This window comes from Acipenser ruthenus, chromosome 5, assembly GCF_902713425.1.
Source record: "Acipenser ruthenus chromosome 5, fAciRut3.2 maternal haplotype, whole genome shotgun sequence".
In the NCBI taxonomy this organism is placed as follows: domain Eukaryota; kingdom Metazoa; phylum Chordata; class Actinopteri; order Acipenseriformes; family Acipenseridae; genus Acipenser; species Acipenser ruthenus.
This window is the reverse complement of record NC_081193.1, coordinates 37,343,597-37,364,958: the sequence shown is the minus strand read 5'-3', so window position 1 is coordinate 37,364,958 and position 21,362 is coordinate 37,343,597. Positions and strand designations below refer to the sequence as shown.

The 21,362-nt window shown below is 36.9% G+C and overlaps 1 protein-coding gene across 5 annotated transcripts in view; it reads right to left on the bottom strand.

The window, feature by feature from the left end:
• LOC117402512 (monofunctional C1-tetrahydrofolate synthase, mitochondrial-like) overlaps positions 1-21,362 on the bottom strand; it is a 114,442-nt gene that overhangs the window by 62,338 nt on the left and 30,742 nt on the right. For all 5 annotated transcript variants that reach the window (XM_034003732.3, XM_059024123.1, XM_059024124.1 and 2 more), the window contains 2 exons: positions 17,007-17,075; positions 8,957-9,068 (listed from right to left, as the gene is read on the bottom strand). In XM_034003732.3, coding sequence (XP_033859623.3) covers positions 8,957-9,068; positions 17,007-17,075 — 181 coding nt within the window. The remainder of the gene's footprint in view (positions 1-8,956; positions 9,069-17,006; positions 17,076-21,362) is intronic.

Sequence of the window (21,362 nt, the reverse complement as noted above, 5' to 3'; positions counted from 1 at the left end):
GAACAGCGTGTGTTCATCTTCGCCCTCCCGAGTCAGTGCAGGTGTGGTAGCGGTGGGCTGAGCCTAAAAAATAATTGGACATATCAAATATAAAATAATAAAAATAATTGGCAAGACTTGGCAAGAAAAAATAATATAAAATAGAACATGTATTGTGAATTTTGCACTAAAGCAGGGCCAGCTGTTGCAGGGAAAACAGATAGTATTTCTGGAACTGACCATTTTAACAAAGAGACTGAAAAAAAGCACAGTGAAAACAGAAAGCATAACAATGCTAGGGACTGCGTTATTGCAAAGTGTATGCCAACCCAGACACCGATAGCTAGAGCAATGGTTCATGCTACTGAAGTGGATTAAAAATGAAATTCAATGCAGTTTATATGATTGCAGTAGAAGATCTGCCATTCACTAAATTTCACTCTCAGATTGTGCTTCTGAGGAAGAATGGTTTGGAAGTATCTAAAACATATGACAATGACACAGCATGTGCTGAGTTCATTGCAGTCATTGCTGATTAATTAAGGACTGATTTACAGAAAGGGGTTCACAGTGCAAATTACATTTCCATTCTGACTGACTGTGGAACAGATGTAGCTGGTGTACTGTAGGTATGTTTCTGCAGGTGGGGTAGTAAATCGTCTGGTAGGCTTAGGTGAACTAGTTCACTGTCATGCACAAGGAATCTTAAACACAACCAAGAATTTGCTTGGAAATGTTGACAATTAATGTTCAGATTGCTGGAAAGACAAACTTAGTGCTTTTGGAGCTGATGGTGCCAGTGTCAATATGGGCGCTATGGTGGTGGTAGGTGCTCTGTTGAAAAGTGAGATTAGACAGCATATCATATAACTGTACTGTTTGCCTCACAGGATTGAATTAACAATGTTAAGTACTCAAAGATAAGTTTAAATGATTGAGAAAGTATATGACCATCTGCAGTTGGTGTGAAAAACATACCATTTCAGTCCAAAAAGTAAGCGCGAGTTGAAAGCAATTGGTGCCGAGTTAGGGTTGTACAGATTTATCGCACATCGTCTGTTTTCTTGCAATCAAATGATGATAATCTTGCTGCTGGACAGGGACAGTATACAGCTGTGCATCATCACATGAAGCACCTTGCTGCCACTTCGAATAACACAGACATTACAGGAAGAGCAAAGCAAGTTGTACAGGAAATGGAAAAACTTTCTTTTGTCATTTTTTACATTCTCTTCTCAGAGCTGTCAAAGCTTAGCCTTATACTCCAAAAGAATAGTCTAATTCTTCCCCAAGCTGTTGCAGCAATTGAGAATTGTGTCTTGACAATTAAAAGTAGGCGGGAAAAACCATTAACAAATGGCAAACGAGACATTTTTGCAGCAAGTGGATTCCCAACCAGAGCCAGATCCACAGCAGCAGGGTCAGTCAGGCAGAAGTGGTGGCAGAGCTACCAGAAATACATTTACCAGCATTACATTTCAGAAGAGTAAACTCAAGGGCCCTGTGACAGGATTGAAAGGAGTCCCTGTTGTAATTCGCCCTCCCGACCACCGGCAGCGCTGTGTAGGGTTGACCGTGATTGGGTCAGGAGGCTGAACTCTGACCATACAGGAAGTTCCGGGTCAGGCGGCCATCTTGGACCAAGGTGGAACCATGTGGCCGTCAGGTCCCATCATTGCAATCAGCTGTGCTGTTCTCATCGATTGGCTGACGTGAGGCAGCATGCTGATTGCAAGGGTGGGACTTGGCAGTATTTAAGCAGTATGGTTTTGCCATTCGGCCCCCTGTCCTGAACTGAAAACACGTGCTGTGCGTTGTTGTTGTTTTATCAAACTGCTGTAATTCGCAGAAGCTTGAAACTTAAGGAACTTTGGTGGATTGCCGCAGTGGAAGAAACCCAGGACAAGCCAGTAATCCGTGGAAGGGGGCCAGGAGGCGGTGAGAGGAAACCCACTGCAGGAGCACAGAGAAACCCAGTGCTTCCTTTATTGTTGTTTGTAACGAGACGTTTTTGTTTATTCTTTTTATTTGAAACCTGAGTTTACCATCGCTGGTATTCCAGGTGGTTTTCTTGTTTATTTTCTGGAATACTGGACTGTTCTATTTTTGTTTGTTAAAATAAAATCCTGCCTGTACCGTTGATGGTACAGGGCTCCAAGGACTAAACGACACTTCCGGCTCCTGTGTGCTGTCATTTCTGGTCCTTCCCTAAAGCTCCACCCACTACCCTCCCACAGGCCCCCAGACCCATGACATTACATTTTTAAATTGGATTTGGCACCCACAATTTTTGGCCTAGGAGCTATTGGTGAAGAAGGCAAAAAGTTTGTCTGGAGCCCTGCCTTATGTATATTATAAATATAACACACGTGCTATGCAAAGCAAGTAGAAAACAATATTTTGTTAATCTGGAACAGGGTTTTTTTGGGTTATTTAAAAAAAAAAAAAAAACACAACTACTACAACAGGGTCCCCGAGTGGCTCACCCAGTTAAAGCGCTGCCGCGGGGAGCGCAGGATGTCATACAGCTTGGATGACACCAGTCTGTGTTCAGGCTGTGCAAAGAGGCCGAAAGATTTTTTTTGGACACTGGACTATCTAGCTATCAATATCCCTTGGATAAGTGTCTTGCTAGTTTTATATGATTAACTTGAACTTAAATCCTTTCTAATTTTACTATAATTGCAGAGTACAACTAAAATTTCTGTATTAAAGATTTTTTTTTTTTTGTTGCTTTTAAACGTTTATCACTTTTACAGCCTTAAATTATGTTAAGGTGTTATTCTTCGTCTTGTAGTTCGACCCCACTATCCTACACTGTGGACATTAAGAAGAGCAGGGTTGTCAATCCCTTTATGCAGATAGCTTTGGTAACCAATCCATCAGGAACATGTCAGAGCAATCTCAGCATTCCAATTAGAGGGAATAATGATACAGCGGTTAATAATTGGGAGTACGCTAATATGAATGGGGTATACATTTACAAAAACAAATAAACTTAAATAAAGTCTAACTTATATTCAAACATTCCAGTACACAGTCTTTCTCTTGGGCACTGGGAGAACAGAAGAATTCACAGCCATACAAAATCGGAAAGCAGAGCGCAGCTGGATAGCAGGGAAACACAACGTTTCCTGGTTTAACTTTATGTCCTATATAAACCTAATCATAATTTTTTTTCAGAGCTGGCGGGAGAGGGAGAACATATGCTTTACAGATCAGATGAAAGATGTACTTTATTAGCATGAATCAAAGAGTTCAAGAAAGAAAGGTGCGGGAATGCATCTACTGTATCAACCTTCAGTGCTAATACAATGCTGATTTATCCTGAGAGAATACAATGATGAGAGAAATAGTGGAGACAAGACCACCCTCTAGCTGGGTCACTGGGTAATTGAAGCAATATGCTTATTCAATCTGAAGTCAACTATTAGTCAAGACAGACATTGGTATTAAATTACAACTGTTTTGGGGGACTCTGGGGCAGTAATGGGAGATTGCTGTGTATCTGAACCGCACAGGTAATAAATAGCCCAGCACGTAAATCTGACATTGATTATACAGTAACAAAATAAACCCTTTCAAATAAAATCTAATTTCTGTATAGCAGGGTGTTTCTAAAAATGAAGTATATAAAAATCAAGCATTACTAAAAGATCACATTTATAAGTTAAATTGTAAGATTGTATTGCACATAAGACTGAAAGTTGTATCTGCAAGATCAGCAACCTCAATTTAAAAGATTAAGTCTTGGTAAGGCAAATTAAGTAATACATTAAGTATTGCCAAAAGCAATATAATACAAGAGATAAATCAACAGAGTACATTGTGTCTAAAAAAATTGAAAATCTTTATTGAATTATAAAGAAATGAAAGTTACATTTATGAGCACTTCCTTCATTTTAATTACATTAATGTAATTAAAAGTTACTTGGCAGTTCAAAAAGGTTAACAGTTGTTGGTGGTTATTAACTATTTACTCAGCCACTGAATTGTAAACCATTAATAACTTACTGTATATTTTTATGAAAACCAGTTAGATGCTACAATTTCTTGACATTCCTCACAATTGTATTTTGGCAGTGAAGGCTTTTTGTTGGGCTTTTGCCCATGACCAGGGCACTCTTGTTGGGTTTGGCAAGTTCCAGATGACAAGCTTTATACAGAAATATAGTAAACATTTATAAAATTGCTGTCACTTTGCTATATTCAATAGCAGTCTGGAATTTACCATAACGTACACAAGTTTCCAAAAGAAAATTAAATAAAGATGTTTAGGGTAAAAAAAGCAAGACTAGGCCGCAATGCTTAGTCTAATTTAGTTCTGGATAAACACATGCATGGATTATATTCATATGTATTAGGATGCAAGAATGGACCAATAATATACTGTAAAATCTATTGGGTTTCGCTGACTGATGCTCAAGATAATGCATTAAGACTTGAATTAGACGGTTATGTTTCTGTACTGCTCATTAAGAGGCATATGAAATAAATTGTCAAGAGCTTCTAATATTTGTGTTCTACACGATGATCTTTGTTTGCCAAAATTGGTTATGTAATACAAACCTTTCTACTTGTAACAAAGGAAAAGATTAGGCACTTGCTATACAAAGATAAAGGTTATAAAAGGATTATGGTTCAAAAACTGTTTACCTTGCTAATATAGACAGCATGCTTATGGAAGTTGAACATTTGTAAAGCTTACTAAGAGACTAATGAATGCCAAGCTCTTTGTATCCCAAGTCCTTATTTGGAAAGATTATGGTGTTACAATTTTTTTGTGGGTTTGTTTGAAAAGATCACTAATGGCAATGAGCTACAAACCAAGACGTTAACAGATTGCCAGGCGCATTTCTGTCTTCTCTACACTGGATCCTAGCCACTGATCTATGTTACCCAATTAAAACAACTTCTCTACAGCCAACACTATACAGTCAGGCAGGCAATTAAGCATGTTGAAGCAGGAAAAAACATCAAGTGTTAGATCATTTGTACCTGTGCACATGAAACTATTAAGATGTTGTCCAGAGATTTGTAGCACACCCCATGTCTCTAGACATCCTGCAATAAGATGCTGAGCTTCAAGAGCGAGACCCAAGTGGAGCATATCGGTGCCATTCTCAGATAAACAATAAAACACCAATAATATACTGCAAGAGTCCTAAAGCCAGTCGAATGGAACAAGACATATGTGACCAATCTTTTTCATTGGCCCTTTTGGAAATGCAGTGAAATGCTAAACATGTGGTATGCAAAACTATTTTGCCACTTTTAAACTACATAAATATAACACATTTGTTTAAATATTTTAAAATAAGTCCTCTATAAATGGTGGTTTACTTATGACACACTCAATATTAAACCAGAGGTCCCTTTTCCAGTTATGGATCCCGCTGTGAAAAAGTTTCTTCAGCAAGCCTGACCTTGAAACAAAACTCCAGCACTTAAAAGGGCAAAAATAAAACCCCCAAGAGAGACAGAATTAACAACTTTAAGTTAAAGCCCTGTGATAAATGACTGAAACACTGGGACCAAGAGAACTCTTAAGACTGAAATATAGTCAATAAGCAAATAAACAAAACTGGCAGTATATATACAGTGCTCACCCATTATAACACGCCTCGTTATAGTGTGGAATTGGTTATAACACGGTAGGGTTGTGGCTCCCATTTGCTCCATAATGTCTTGTAACTATGGCTCCCTACTATAGTGTTATAAAGGATGAGCACTGTATATATATATATATATATATATATATATATATATATATATATATATATATATATATATATATATAGAGAGAGAGAGAGAGAGAGAGAGAGAGAGAGAGAGAGAGAGAGAGAGTTATATATAGTTATATATTATATATAACTGTTTACTTAAAGCCAGGTTGTACATATGCTTGGACAGCACGTCAGACTGTATACTTGCATATTAGTAGACAACAAGTCAACCTCCTTTTTTGATTCCCCAAACAAAAACAAAAGACACATAAAACATTTGTTAAAAGCAGTTGCCTGTTTTTCAAAAAAGTCAAGTCGTTAGCCACAGTAATTACAGCCACTGAAAAAGAAATGTGAAGCAATCAAGTCTACAGTATCCTCATTGTATTGTTCTTACCATTATGTCTTTTGCTGACGTTTATTGTCCAACCCTAAACATTTTGACCAATCTTTACTTGGACTTCCACGCTCTATTTATTTTAATCTCTCCACACATTCCAAGTACCAATGTACAAACTGCTACCACCACTAAACTGTGCAAATCGTCACCTGCTCATTAAGCAGAAATGTGGAAAATTTACAGTAGCATGCATGAAGCGTGGATTCCAAGCATTATAAAAACAAAGAACAGTATATTCTTTTTATTATCTCTAATGAGCAGCTATAAGTGGTTCCACAACTAAAGCAAAAAGAATCATGCAATGAAAGTGATTCTCCACGTGCAATATATGTAAGTCTTAACATAGCAGACATTAATATATGGACACAGAGCTAATGGGTTTAAATAAATTATAAATCTAAAGTAATATTGATTCTAATCATCAAAGGAGAGGTAGTGCACATAAAAGACCAATACAGTACATCCTTGCCATAACGCCCTTCATTATAACGAACCTGGCTGCTGGACCACAAATAAAAAATTTTTAAAAAAAAAGATAATATTGTAACGTATGTAAGGTTTGTGAAGTGCAGGAATGCTTGGAGTAAGAGTGGCTGTGTTTCACATTGGTCAAACAGCCTATGGGCAACAGGCATGGACCACAGGAGCTGCTGGTGATTGGCCATGGAGTGGGAGAAAGTGGGACTAACTGGGGCTAAATACCAGTGACAGGGGGAGTGTTTGTTGTTGTTGTGTAGCATAGAGAAGTGAATAAGCAGAGAGAGAATAGTTCCACCCTGAGATACCTTTTAAAGATTAATTAATTTAGCAGCGTAGGTCGTGGCCCACAGCAACCTGTTAATTGTTAGTTAACAATTGGCAGATTGTCTTTGATCATTTATTAGTGTAGTAAGATCGCCCTGAATCGACTGAAGGCTTATTCTTATGGCGTTAAGGATTTTTGTTGCAATATACACACAATGTTAACATCCCGGTCTGTACGCACAGGATCATGCCACCTCCGCAGTGAATCAACTTTTTTGTCTTAATAAGAAGCGCGCTGTGTAACTGCCTCTGAAACGAAAATCATTTTATGTTGCAACAAAGCTGGAAACTATATTAGGCGCATTTACACTGCCATTTCTGATCCGGATCAAGCGTATCGGTATATTGGATCATGATCAGCGATTTGAGCAGGATCAACTTTCACGCAGCCTGAGGGCTTTGCATGCACACTTAGAGCGTAAGATTGTAAGAGTTATTTTATCTATGTTATGTATCATTCATTGGGGGGAAAAATGTATTGGGGGGGTGGGGGGATGGGGTGTGAAATTCTGTAGGTAGTTATTCAAACTGTTGCAATTGTGTTGGCGGGATAATAATAATAAAAAAAAGCTATGGTTGGATTAAATTGAAATGTTAAATCGTAAATTACACACAATTAAGACAAAATGCAACCCAGTACTTGTTTTTTTTTTTCCTGCAGATCACTCTTGTGATAATATCTTTTGTTAGTAATAATGTTTGTAGTAAGTAATATTATTTTATAACGCAAGCAATAATAACAAATGCTTATTATTTTTATAATACAACCCCAGAATGGAAAGAGTGCCTGTACCAGCTTTATATAACTGTTAGGGTAATGGATAATTTATTTACTTTGAAGTACTATTTAAGTGAAATAAATACATTGCTAGATTCGTATGTATGCATATACAGTGGAGGGAATGTTTCAGTCTGGCGCCTGACTTCAAAACAAAGGACGTCACTGCACCGCAGTGCATGCCAGAACTTGAGCCAGGATGAAATGCTACCGATGCATTTGATCCTGAGCTGTACCATCTCCCCGAGATTTACACTGCCATTTCTGAGCAGGATCAAATGCTGTCGATGCATCGGATCCGGATCAGAAATGGCAGTGTAAATGCACCTATTGATCGTTTGAAAAAAGTAGTAATGCAAGCATATCTCTGTCGTGAATATAGGTTGTCAAAAACACTCTGTTTTTTGGTTTGTTCAGCAAATAGTACACACACCCTCCATAACTATAAAGACTACACCAGGGTTCTCCAACCCCGGTCCTAGAGAGCTACTGGGTCTGCTGGTTTTCGTTTCAAACCGAGTTCTCAATTACTTAATTGCACCAAGTATTGGTTTAATTAGTCAACATTAACAGTTGTTCCAGCTCTTTAGCCACTGATGATGTAAATACACCTATAAAACCTGCTGGATATGGGGATCTGCAGGACCTGGGTTCGAGACCCCAAAGTGTAGTAACAGCAAAAAAAAAAATTCCTAACAAAAAATAAAAACACACCTGACAAACATTTTGACTAGAGCTATTTTCTGAAAATGTTTGTTTCGTATTACTACATAGTATACATCCCCCAGTTTTTTTCTAATCTTTGTGCTTTTTTCCATGGACATTTTACATGTTCTGAAATTTTTATACTGACAGCAAATGTTCAGTATCTTTTTAATTGTGTTCAACTAGCAAAGAACAATACGTCTTACAGACCTGCAACAAAGCAAATACTTTAATATCATGCTACAAAATAGATATATTTGCACAAAACAGCCTTTTGTGCAAATATATCTGTTTTCTACACAAAACAGTTTTAACTGTGAGAAAAAAAAAACTTAGTTAATACACCCCCATGGGGTAATACAGATGCTTAGAAAAGGGGAGGGGATTTTGTCTTTTTAAAAGCTATAGCGGTGGAATGTAAACATGTTCATAGAAAACCTCTCTTCTCTTGACCGTAACAGGATGTTTGACCTTGCACTGCAAAAAAGAAAAAGGAAAACAAAACAAAACCACAATACTGAGCAGCATCCAGGAAACAGATGTAGATGACAACAATAGGCTTACCTACAAAGCCTCCTTCTCCAACCAACTTCAGAGCGATCTTGTCTGCCAAAACGGAAGAGTTGCCGTGTGCGATGTTAGCAAATGGGCCTGCGTGCACAAAAACTGGACTCCCCTAAATGAAATAAGATGGGAAGAAAAAAAGTTGCATCAGCAAATATTACATGTATTAAAATAAACAAACGTACCGCGAAAACACATTAAAACAGACAGCTTAGCAAACTTAGCCTTTTGTTTCAAAACATTTTAATTTGGCTGTGACAACTACTCAAGGACATTGTTAAATAACTGTATTTTTTTTTTTAACCATGTTCACATACAATCTCATGTTTTTTATGACCGTTTTGATGACACCATATCTAAAATTAAATAGGAAAATTAACGGGTCAGATGACAAGATTTTTACGTCAAAATGGTATGCTCCCACTTATGTACAGTATAACCATAAAATAACTAAATATTATATGTCACTATACTTCAACAGTGCACTTGAACAAGACAGTGGGAAATTTTGGTCACTGTACCAAGCAAAGGAGATGGCTTTCCATGGGGTTTCTGAAACCGCCAGTCAATATCTTGAATTTATCAGCCTTCAATGTTAACCTTTCTTGATTAATTTCAACCTTTGATGGAAATACTGTAGTAATACCTTTAAACACACACAGAAAAAAACAAACATCTGCAGGTGTCAAACATTCTCCAAAGAACTTGGAAAAAACTTTGGAAAAATGATTTCCGGGACTACATGTACAAAATATGGAATAAATTATAGCACTAGATACTTTGTCAGTGGAAAAATATATATATATGATGCAGTGAAAGCACAGATGCCCAGCAGAAGAGTTACAGAAACAATAACAGGAACCCTGCATTATTCCCTTTCACTTCCTCACTCCAGAGCCCTGCTGAGATACTAAGCTTTTGTAGCAGATTAACAATACACATTAAACTGCTCAGACCCAACAAATATGTGTATACAGTAGACTCCCGCTAATGCAGATCAGTTCATACCAGACTCTACTGATTGGTTTATGTTTTAGAGGCTTACATTTCATCAGTAATTACTAGGCTTCCTAATTTTTGGTTGTAATCGGTAAAGCTTGTTAAATGTCGAATTTGAGTTCGACTGAAATAAATTTATATATGATACACGTCGGTAAAAACCACTCGCTATTTTTTTTTCTTACCAAAAATAATAAATTTATGAAATCATCTCGTCTGTGTAGTTTTTATACTTGTTGTCTGTCCTGTCTCCGTTCTGCTCTGAATGGCTAGGGGTTGCTGTCAGTCAAATCAGTGGTTCCTTAATAGGCTTGTCACTAGTGCAGTTTCACTGTCAGCCATTTCATCATGTCCTGACAGATCTCGTTGGCTGAAGCAGCACTACAACGCTCTCATTCGTTTAAATGACTGTCAATCATCAGACCGACATTGCACTTTCATTTGCCAGGTATAGCTTGTCATTCAAAGTGCCTACTTTGAAATTAGCAGGCTAAGGTGTAAGTAAGCGTTGCTATTATAGGTACAGACGTGCTCAAATTTGTTGGTACCCTTACAGCTCATTGAAATAATGCTTCATTCCTCCTGAAAAGTGATGAAATTAAAAGCTATTTTATCATGTATATTTGCATGCCTTTGGTATGTCATAGAATAAAGCAAAGAAGCTATGAAAAGAGATGAATTATTGCTTATTCTACAAAGATATTCTAAAATGGCCTGGACACATTTGTTGGTACCCCTTAGAAAAGATAATAAATAATTGGATTATAGTGATATTTCAAACTAATTAGTTTCTTTAATTAGTATCACACATGTCTCCAATCTTGTAATCAGTCATTCAGCCTATTTAAACGGAGAAAAGTAGTCACTGCGCTGTTTGGTATCATTGTGTGCACCACACTGAACATGGACCAGAGAAAGCAAAGGAGAGAGTTGTCTGAGGAGATAAGAAAGAAAATAATAGACAAGCATGGTAAAGGTAATGGCTACAAGACCATCTCCAAGCAGCTTGATGTTCCTGTGACAACAGTTGCAAATATTATTAAGAAGTTTAAGGTCCATGGAACTGTAGCCAACCTCCCTGGGCGCGGCCGCAAGAGGAAAATCGACCCCAGATTGAACAGAAGGATAATGCGAATGGTAGAAAAAGAACCAAGGATAACTGCCAAAGAGATACAAGCTGAACTCCAAGGTGAAGGTACGTCAGTTTCTGATCGCACCATCCGTCGCTTTTTGAGCGAAAGTGGGCTCCATGGAAGAAGACCCAGGAGGACTCCACTTTTGACAGAAAAACATAAAAAAGCCAGACTGGAATTTGCTAAAATGCATATTGACAAGCCACAATCCTTCTGGGAGAATGTCCTTTGGACAGATGACTCAAAACTGGAGCTTTTTGGCAAGTCACATCAGCTCTATTTTCACAGATGAAAAAATGAAGCTTTCAAAGAAAAGAACACCATACCTACAGTGAAACATGGAGGAGGCTCGGTTATGTTTTGGGGCTGCTTTGCTGCGCCTGGCACAGGGTGCCTTGAATCTGTGCAGGGCACAATGAAATCTCAAGACTATCAAGGCATTCTGGAGCGAAACGTACTGCCCAGTGTCAGAAAGCTCTGTCTCAGTCGCAGGTCATGGGTCCACCAACAGGATAATGACCCAAAACACACAGCTAAAAGCACCCAAGAATGGATAAGAACAAAACATTGGACTATTCTGAAGTGGCCTTCTGTGAGTCCTGATCTGAATCCTATCGAACATCTATGGAAAGAGCTGAAACTTGCAGTCTGGAGAAGGCACCCATCAAACCTGAGACAGCTGGAGCAGTTTGCTCAGGAAGAGTGGGCCAAACTACCTGTTAACAGGTGCAGAAGTCTCATTGAGAGCTACAGAAAACGTTTGATTGCAGTGATTGCCTCTAAAGGTTGTGCAACAAAATATTAGGTTAGCGGTCCCATCATTTTTGTCCATGCCATTTTCATTTGTTTTCTTATTTACAATATTATGTTGAATAAAAAATCAAAAGCAAAGTCTGATTTCTATTAAATATGGAATAAACAATGGTGGATGCCAATTACTTTTGTCAGTTTCAAGTTATTTCAGAGAAAATTGTGCATTCTTCGTTTTTTGTGGAGGGGTACCAACAAATTTGAGCACGTCTGTATGTCACAAATACCGGTACAGTATACTCCCTTGATCAAAATTATTCTAAATCATTTTACATTGCCTAACTTTGTGCACCACCTTCTTGGAAATTAGATTGTGCAACCCTTCTGTTCTAATATAGTGTAATTAAAGAACTTGAAATAGTTTATTTAGCTTTGGGATTAGTAAGGTCCATGGGGTACTTCATCATACCACATAAGGGACTCTCATAAGAAGATGATGGATGAGCTATTGCAAATTCCACAACTATTTCTACCCAGAGGTTCAAAATCCCTCTTCAATCAAGGAAGAATCAGAACCCCAGGCCAGCTGAACATACAAATCCAAGATGTCAAGCTAATCAAGAAAAAGAAAGCATAACACATTCAAACACTTGTAGGGTGTTCACTTAAAATATATTAAATAAATAAATAAATAAATAAATAAATAAATAAATGGTAAATCGCATGACAAAATAGGGTGTATTTTGAAACAGGTCACCAGATCTTAACACGTTCTATGTATACATCTTCATCTTGAGGCATGAATAATGTTCCAAGATAATAAAACCATGGGAATGGTAGGAATGATTTATATTCTGCTCTCTGACCAATATTTCAATTTTATCCAAGTACAGTATGTCACAGACAGATCTGCAAATCCATTATTATCCAAAGACAGATTTTGTAAAACCTTTGATTATCCAAACACATTTTATGTTTTGTCCTTTAAATACAGCACTGAGATTCTGCAATAACTTATTTACTAATTCAATAACTTTCTTATTAATTTAACCTTATCTGTCAGTTGTGGTATGTTCAATATTTTGTGCAAAAGAATGCCCTTACCAAGTGTCATTGCAATTGGAGTTGGTACAGTAGCTTTTTTTTTTTTTTTTTTAAATGGCTCAAGTCAGACACAGCATTCAAAAATTAAGTTCTGAAGGACATACTGTAGTACATCCCATATAGGTAATCTGATTCATTGTATTTTTTTAACCATTAAGCATTTTATATTCTTAACTCCTGAACCTGTTGGAAATGTATTTGTGGATTAATATTTAATGCATCTAATTTCCACTCCACCGTATCTAATGACAATAATCCTCTAATCCAGAATTGTTCAAATTAAACTATACATTGTTGTTTTTTTTAATTAAAATCAGTCAGATGGTTACTGTATGTTTTGACTTCAAAACAATCTAACACATTTATCATTTTTAGCATGTTGTTTTGACTCGGATAAACCGGCTACATAGAGCAAGACTGGCACTCACATGGGCTCCTGCATATCATGCCCTGGGTTCCATCTGTGAAAACAGTGTCTGCCACTTCCCTTGCACCACAGGGAACAGCTAGCCTGTACAATGGAAAATTCACATGGACCTGCAAAGAGGGGCTCTACACTACCCGGACCAAACATGGCAACAAAGACAGGAAATGTTTGAGAATACAAATGTTTGATAACTGAAATAAAAAAATATATATTCAAAAGGGAGCAACACAAAAATAAATATTAGACAACTAACATAACACGGAGAGTATAACGTGATGGAAACAGACAACAGAATAGGCTGCAGGGACATACATCCCTGTGAACAGGCTGGCTGTAGGGGTGACGTCAGACCAGAAAGGAGTACACAGACAGACAGTAGTGGCAAGGGAAAAACTTAAGCGCTGCGGCGCTCAGTGATTTATTGTAAAATAAAAGGTTTAAACAGAAAACAGGACATGGCACTTGTGGCCATAATAAACAGACAAACAAACAAAACGGATTAACACTAAAACAAACAGTGAACTAACAGACAAACAAACACGGTGAGTAAAAATACTTATATTTTCCTTTGTTTTTTTAAATTCTCTCCTCTCCACACCCGTTCTCCACTCACCGAACACACAACCCCGAGTGAGTGAAATGTGCATCTATATATACTGTTGTGCCGGAATTCTATTACTAATTAATTATTCACTTGAATCCCAGCACGTGAACGAATTTGTGCAATCCTGTGCTCACAGATTATTACATACTTTAAATGCACGTGAAGTGTTTGTGCAATCCCCGTGCCTAAATACACTTGTGCTCATTACCCGCATTACATCCCGTGTACCAACTACAATACACCAACATTAACACACCACACGCAACATATAACACACAAATGCACACAGGGGCAGGGCACATTGCCACAATCCACCATTGCAGCTGTAAATCCAAAATGAGAGCTAATGTATCAGTAACATGAAAAAGTAAATCACTATGACCTACATCCACTGTATGCACATGTAAAAATATAAGGCTGCCACACAACTTGGGCTATCCTTTTCAAGTTTCATCATAACTGGATTTTCTTGATATAGAATCTGACGCAAGAGTAACAAGAACTTGAACTATAAGCAATTCTGTGCAGTTTGATAAGTGTGTGAAATAACATACGATTGTATTATAGCTTTGGCATACGTATGGCTGCTTCCTCTACATCCCTGTTGCTGGGAATATACATCCCCAGTGAGGAATAAGTGATTTACAACCCCTCAGAAAACACTTGTCACAGAACACAACAATATGACAGTTTGCCTTCAGTGGTACAAAGACTCCCATCAATTCATTTTGGATAAAAAAAAAGTCATTTTGGAAATTAAAAGGTCCTTAGGCTCTGGTAAGCCAATGACCTCATTGTTGCTGTTCAGTCTATAATTTTGGTCATTGGAAACACACAGCATTTAGAAATAAAAAATAAAAAAACACAATAAAAATACTTCAATATTTTTTTTTTTTTTTTTGGAATTCTATTTATATATTAGTAATGAAGAGTGTTTTATGATCTCCTAAGTGCTATCAAACCTGGACTGAAATATTCAATGTCAAAACTTTATAAAAATAACTGTCAAAATAACAACACCTGAAGAAACATTTAACATGTTTTTTTTATTTACATTTTTACTACTCTACAACTATCACAACACAAAATGCTGTGTAGTATCCAATAATGAATACATTTTTTTAAAGCGAGTTAAACCTCAAAACCCAGTTGCGTAATGGAGAGTGTCAGATTTTGCTTATTGCTGGTGTTTTAGTACCTATGCGAGTGATACAGTCATGACGCCCAGCATGTTTCACAGAGAAGTCTGTCCGGCAGTATTCACAGTAGATGTTTGATTCAGACACTCCACTTCTCCAATTCCTCTCGCTATTTCTGACAAGACAACCTCGATCTTTCAGATGGAGGAGAGTTACATTTTGTGTTTGATTTGTGATTCCTATTTTAATAGCTGATAAGTAAGGCTGGGATTTTGTCACAAATTTGTACTAAAAATCACGGAGCAGTCACTGTAAATTTGTTCAAAACCATGGAGGAAGGAGGAAATGGTGTGTTAAGTCACAGAGATGAAAAATCAACTTTTTTTTTTTTTTTTTTTTTTTAAATGCAGTATACAGTACCTACATAAACATAAAATTAGTCTGTCTACAGAAGTAGCAAAAAGGGAAAATGAATCTAAATATTTATTTATTATGGTTTTCACAACATCAGGTTCAAGTTTTAATCCTGTAAATCGGTAAGCTTCACATCATATACAACTATAAACAAAAATGTTTGTTTTGCATAACATTTCGTGGGGATTCTACAGGACAGCAAACAAAAACTGTAGGTTTTACATACCTTGAAAAAATAACCTGCATAAAATATCTGTGAGCTACTTTTTCCTTTAAGTCTGTATTTCAAATTTATTTGTAGCTTTTATTGTTGTGGACTATTTGGCTGTCACTGTAGTTCTGTGTCAATGGCAGCGCGCTGTGTTTAATCATTTTTAAAAAGGGAAACTCAGGAAAGAACAGAAATGCAGCACTCTGAATGAAACACTTTACAGCATGTTGATGCAGAGTCGTTATCGGCATGAGATGAGATGTCGGTGTGGTTCAGTAGTGCGAACCATGTGAAAGATTTCTGGGAGCGCGCCTGGATATATACATACATTTTTTTATTATTATTATTGTTTTAACAATATTTATTGTTTGACGAGCAAGCGTTAGGCATTGCAAAATAATGCGGCAGGGGCGGTGCTATGATGCGCTATAAACAGATATGCTATGGTCTGACTGTGGCACTAAACTGTAAGATTGCACTGTGTCTACGAATGCAGGACAAATGCCATCCCGGAGGCATTAAGCCCGGGACCAGGACCAGGACCAGGACCTATCTTTACATTTCGGGACTGTCTCGCCCAATTAGGGATGAGTGGTCACCCTACAGACACTGACGTGGATTTTTGCCTTCAAATTCATGTGCAGCAATGGTAGTTCGAATATTCAGATAGTTTCTCCGAACTTAAGAAAATAATAATTACCGCTGTTTTCTCGTCTCACTGCTAAAGTCTTCTCTCGTTGATCAACCAACTGGTTAAGATGATGTGACGCAAACAACTCTCACAAAGGCTACAGTGGATGGCATATCATGTGACAACAAATCTGCATACACTAATTACATTCTCCAGGGTTTTTGGCCAGCTATTAAAAAGTGTGTATGAGAGGCCTTAGCTTATTCATTTGCAGTATAACTCAGTGATGTCAACACTCATAGTTAATGAACTGTGATAAGATTTGTGTTCCCCGTGGCTTGTTCTGTGCCAGTACAAAAATTCAGTACTCTACGTCAGCTAGATAAGCAACAGCATGTGTGGACCCTTATAGAAGTTTCCCATATTAAAAGTATAGCAAAGTGTTATAAAGCATAGTGAAAGCATGGTAAAGCATGGGTACATTGTAAAGCCCAGAGGGGTCTGGTAAACTATGGTAAATGCATAGTATAACTATGGGAAAAGCATAGGGAAATTGCAAAATTACTGTGGTCATTGTTTATAAGGGGATATAACCCACATGACTTAATGTCAGTCCTGTTCTGTACAATGAAACTCACCTCTAGAGTCTGCATCAGTGTTGGTTTAATGGCATCTTTCATCAGAACTGCTAAAGCTCCAGTCACACCCTGCAAGAGAGAACAGCCAAAGTAAATCTAATACTCCATTTTGGCCAGGTCAGTATTTTCTGCAAGTCACTCAAGTTAAAATTTAAAAGCTCAGCTACACCTAAATGACTTAATTTAATTTACTTTGTCACTTGGCGGTAGTTACATGAACAATATATTCACCACCAAGAAAAAAAAAAAAAAACACTAAAAATGGACAAATAACAATTGTATTGTGTAACAGCTTCACTAAATGAAATAAGAAAAAAAAATAAAAACACTGAAAAACGCAAGCAAATTACTTGAGTAAACGGTGGTTTCACTTAAGGCTCCTGTGTCATCAAAAATTGTGGAACCGCCATTAAGTTAAAGAGCTCTGTGGCATCCAGTGGTCTCTGTGGTGTTCCACTCGAACAGCAAAGAATCTAAACTAGGGATAAGGGTCCCACTCCAAATACCTTCCAGACATTGTTTTCTTTTTTCACATGAATGAGAATGGTATACTTATTAAAAACTCTCAGGTCCGAGGCAAATGTTTTATGCAATGTTTGCACTGTAAGGTCTTAATCTAAAGCAATAACAAGATAGGTATCGTCGATGAGCTTATTTTTTATTTAAAATAACAGCGGTATGTAAAGCTTCAGGAAATGAACTTCAGATGTAAGCCTCTATCGCTGTTGCAGCTATGATACTAAAAGCAGATGCTAGACACTAGAAACGGCTCATTGCCATGTACTACATTTTGCCTTTCTTTCATTCTGGCCCCGACTAAAATGCAGTGCGATAAAACAAAACACTTACTTTCCTGCAAGACTGTCATTGATATTAAATGGCCACTTACCTTTTACTCCAGTTTTTTTTTTCAACAAATCTTATCGCTAACTATACACAGCTGGAGAGAGAAAATCTCTTAATTTGTCATGTAATCAGCTTACCGATTACTTCACTGCCATCCACACAAATTGCCCGGCTATACTAATAAGACAGTCAGAGAAAGATACTGCAGGGATGGAAACAACACTCCCATTGCATAGCTGTTTGATCCATTACTGGTTTTACCATGGGTTTAATAAGACAAACCTCAGCTTGTTACCTATACAGTGTGGCTAATCAAGCTTGTAGTACAAATTTGTAAACCAAGCCAATGACTGGACATAAATCCAACTTGAGAAGGAAATAGAAAATAAATGCAGTGTACACTGATATCACTGCTCCTGAATTGTAAGTGTTCTTCTCAATTATTATGACTCCATGTATTGCTTTAATGTTAATGATTTGAGTAACAAATAATCATCTGTATTATAAAAATAAACTTGACAGAATAAACTTGACAGAAAAAAACAGCCCTCCCTACAGTAATGTTTGATGTTTTACTGTAGAAAATAAGAAACCCAGACTTGACTCAACAGTTCTACAAGCAGGCTAAAATGTGAATAAATAAACATGAGGCATATTAGCAAAAAACAAAGGCAACAGTTGTTGTTTTTTTCCCCATGAACCTCATTTGTTAAAATCCAACAACATAATTACTGGGCAAATCACACTGTTATAAAATTACGCTTTGTTGCTGGAAAGGTAATCAAGTCATTCTTTATCAATAACTTGTTAATTTGTGATATACACTGTATACATTTAATAACCTGATTATCTGTCTTGTATAGTACCGTATTTGCTCGAGAATAAGTCGAGAAATTTAACCCCAAAACACAATCCTGAAGTTGGGCGGGGGGGGGGTCGACTAATACACAAGCAAAAACCCCCTCATGTCAGCAAACCTTTAATGTCTGCAAAAGTCATGGCCGGTGTGTGGTTACTGCAATCCCTTTCTGTACCTAGCAGGGTTTAGGACCCAGTGGAGGCATGCATTCAGTGCACAAGGCAAGTTCATATACAGTACTTAGCCACGCACCTGCACCTGCTTCTAATTTCTCTCAAATCAAAACGCAAACGATTCTGTGACATTGTCTATATATAAAAAAAATGAATCCCAGGTGTGTTTACATCCAGGAGCTGTCACGTAAAACACAGATGCAGCTGTACAGCCAGACCACACCACCTCCCACATTCCATTGAAATACATACTTCCATGTAGGCCAAGAAGGAACTGGGGGTGGGGCTTGTATACTAAAATAATACTATTGTAGGCTATACAAAAAAAAAAAAAAAACACTGTGGTTCTAGGTAGAAGTGCTTATAAAATTGTTATTTTTAGGAAAACAAACACCTGAAGTACACTCGAACAACAGTTTCAATTTCAGTAGATACTTTTTGTTTTCTGTTTCACTAAACTTACCAATCGCTGTTTCAATAACAAATTAAATTTTAAAAAATGTATACCCGAATCTCGCCCTCACAATGGGGGGCTCGACTTTTACTCGAGCGAATACGGTACGTTACTTTAACACTGGCAGTGTATTTTTTTATGACAGAATAGGAATGTTCTGTTTAGCTTTGACAACTTAATAAAACTGTTAGATTTTTGCAGATTCTGGCAGTGCCTTCAATATTTAGTTTGACTGTAAAAACACATTTGTCATTTTAGCAAACTCAGTCATATGGCACAACTCCATCAAAACTGTGGACCAAATTTTTACACAAGAACAAGATGCAATGCAAATGCTATACATCACTGATGTGGTGGTATCATACCCATAAAGTTCTAAAGTCAAGTTTTTAATTCACTATATTAAGCTAAATAGTGTGTTGCAAATCTATCAAAAGACATTCTTCATTCTGTGTATTGGGAATTTAGCATAATGCCACAGAGAGGGGTGTATGAGTCATTGTAAAAAGCATAGATAAACTCATGTTGTTGTTTGCCAGTGACATTGCATACACAAAATTCAGTTTTGATAACAAATTATTGTTAACAACATATCATTAACAGGGATATAGAAAATCTGTAAGTAGGGGAACAAATCCATATATATATATATATATATATATATATATATATATATATATATATATATATATATATATATATAATTTTTTTTTTTTTTACAAGATTCCTGACTATTTAGATGATAAATTGTTAATATAATGCAAACTCTTGCTGTTTTTTGATTCCCAGACCTGCTAAATTCATAAAGAATGATTATTTGGATGTCAAAATCTCTTTCTTTTCCAAAGTTACTGTTTATCTTTTATGAGGGCAGCAACACAGTGTTAATGCATCTTACTACAATAAACTCAAAGCTTACAATGCTAACTGGGGGAAAGGGCTGGACTGAAATACAAATTAGATCTTTTTTTTTTACCTACGATTTGATAATCTCTATAGTAGAGTATCTGAATTACATTGATATTGTTTCTTTACCTTCAACAGTGGCCTTGACACTACAATAGGCACTCTATTCCAAATAAGCAGAACAGTCTTCCAAGAGAAGAAACTTGATTCAAGGTTGAAACATATTTTTCCAACCAGTGATGTAATTCAGTACCAGTTCATGATCATGTGCCAAGAATATTCTGCTTTTACAATAGTAACCATTTTCCATTGATTGAATACAATTTGCATGTTGTGCATTTCGGACAGACTCAACTGGAAAATGAGCCAGTGGTTTCATGGCTTAGATCAATATTAGTATTAGTTATTTTTTAAAGAATTACTTTTTTTTTTTTCTTTTTAACATTTATTTAACTTTTTTGCAACCTTGTTTGATCTTTTTTCTAACTTTTAATGTGCATTCTCTAGAATTAAGACACGAATCCGGTATTGAACGTAACTTTTGTAACAAGAACACGTTTGATGAACTCTGTCGCAGCTCTCGACTCCCTAAATTACTGGTGGTGCACGCACTAAACACACGCAGCTGCTGAATGCAAGCATGCCCCCGTATGCAACAGCACATTCACAACACAATTTTCATGGAGTAAAGTTATGCAGTAAACCTGTAATATATAGTAACGGTAAATTGTTGTAGACTTTTGTGCTTAGGTGCTTTGTCTGTCAAACATGTTCTAGAGATCATACTGAGATATACATATATATATTTTTTTTTAAATCGGTGCACAGAAATATATATTTGTTGTAACTTTACAACTGTCAGATGTGCAAGACATTGTGGAACAATATGCTTTAGTAAATTAAATTAAAATATATTTTTTACTATTTCATAGTCTATTTGATATGTGATACACACACACATTTAAATCAATGTGGGTTTTATTTCGCAGGGAGATTCAGGTCACTCACCACGGTCATTTTTTCCTCATAACTCTCAGATAGAATCTCAGGACACTTTAAGACAGGTCAGGTTGCAATGTATTCGACATGTAAAGTGAATGTGAATTGCTTCAGCAGTT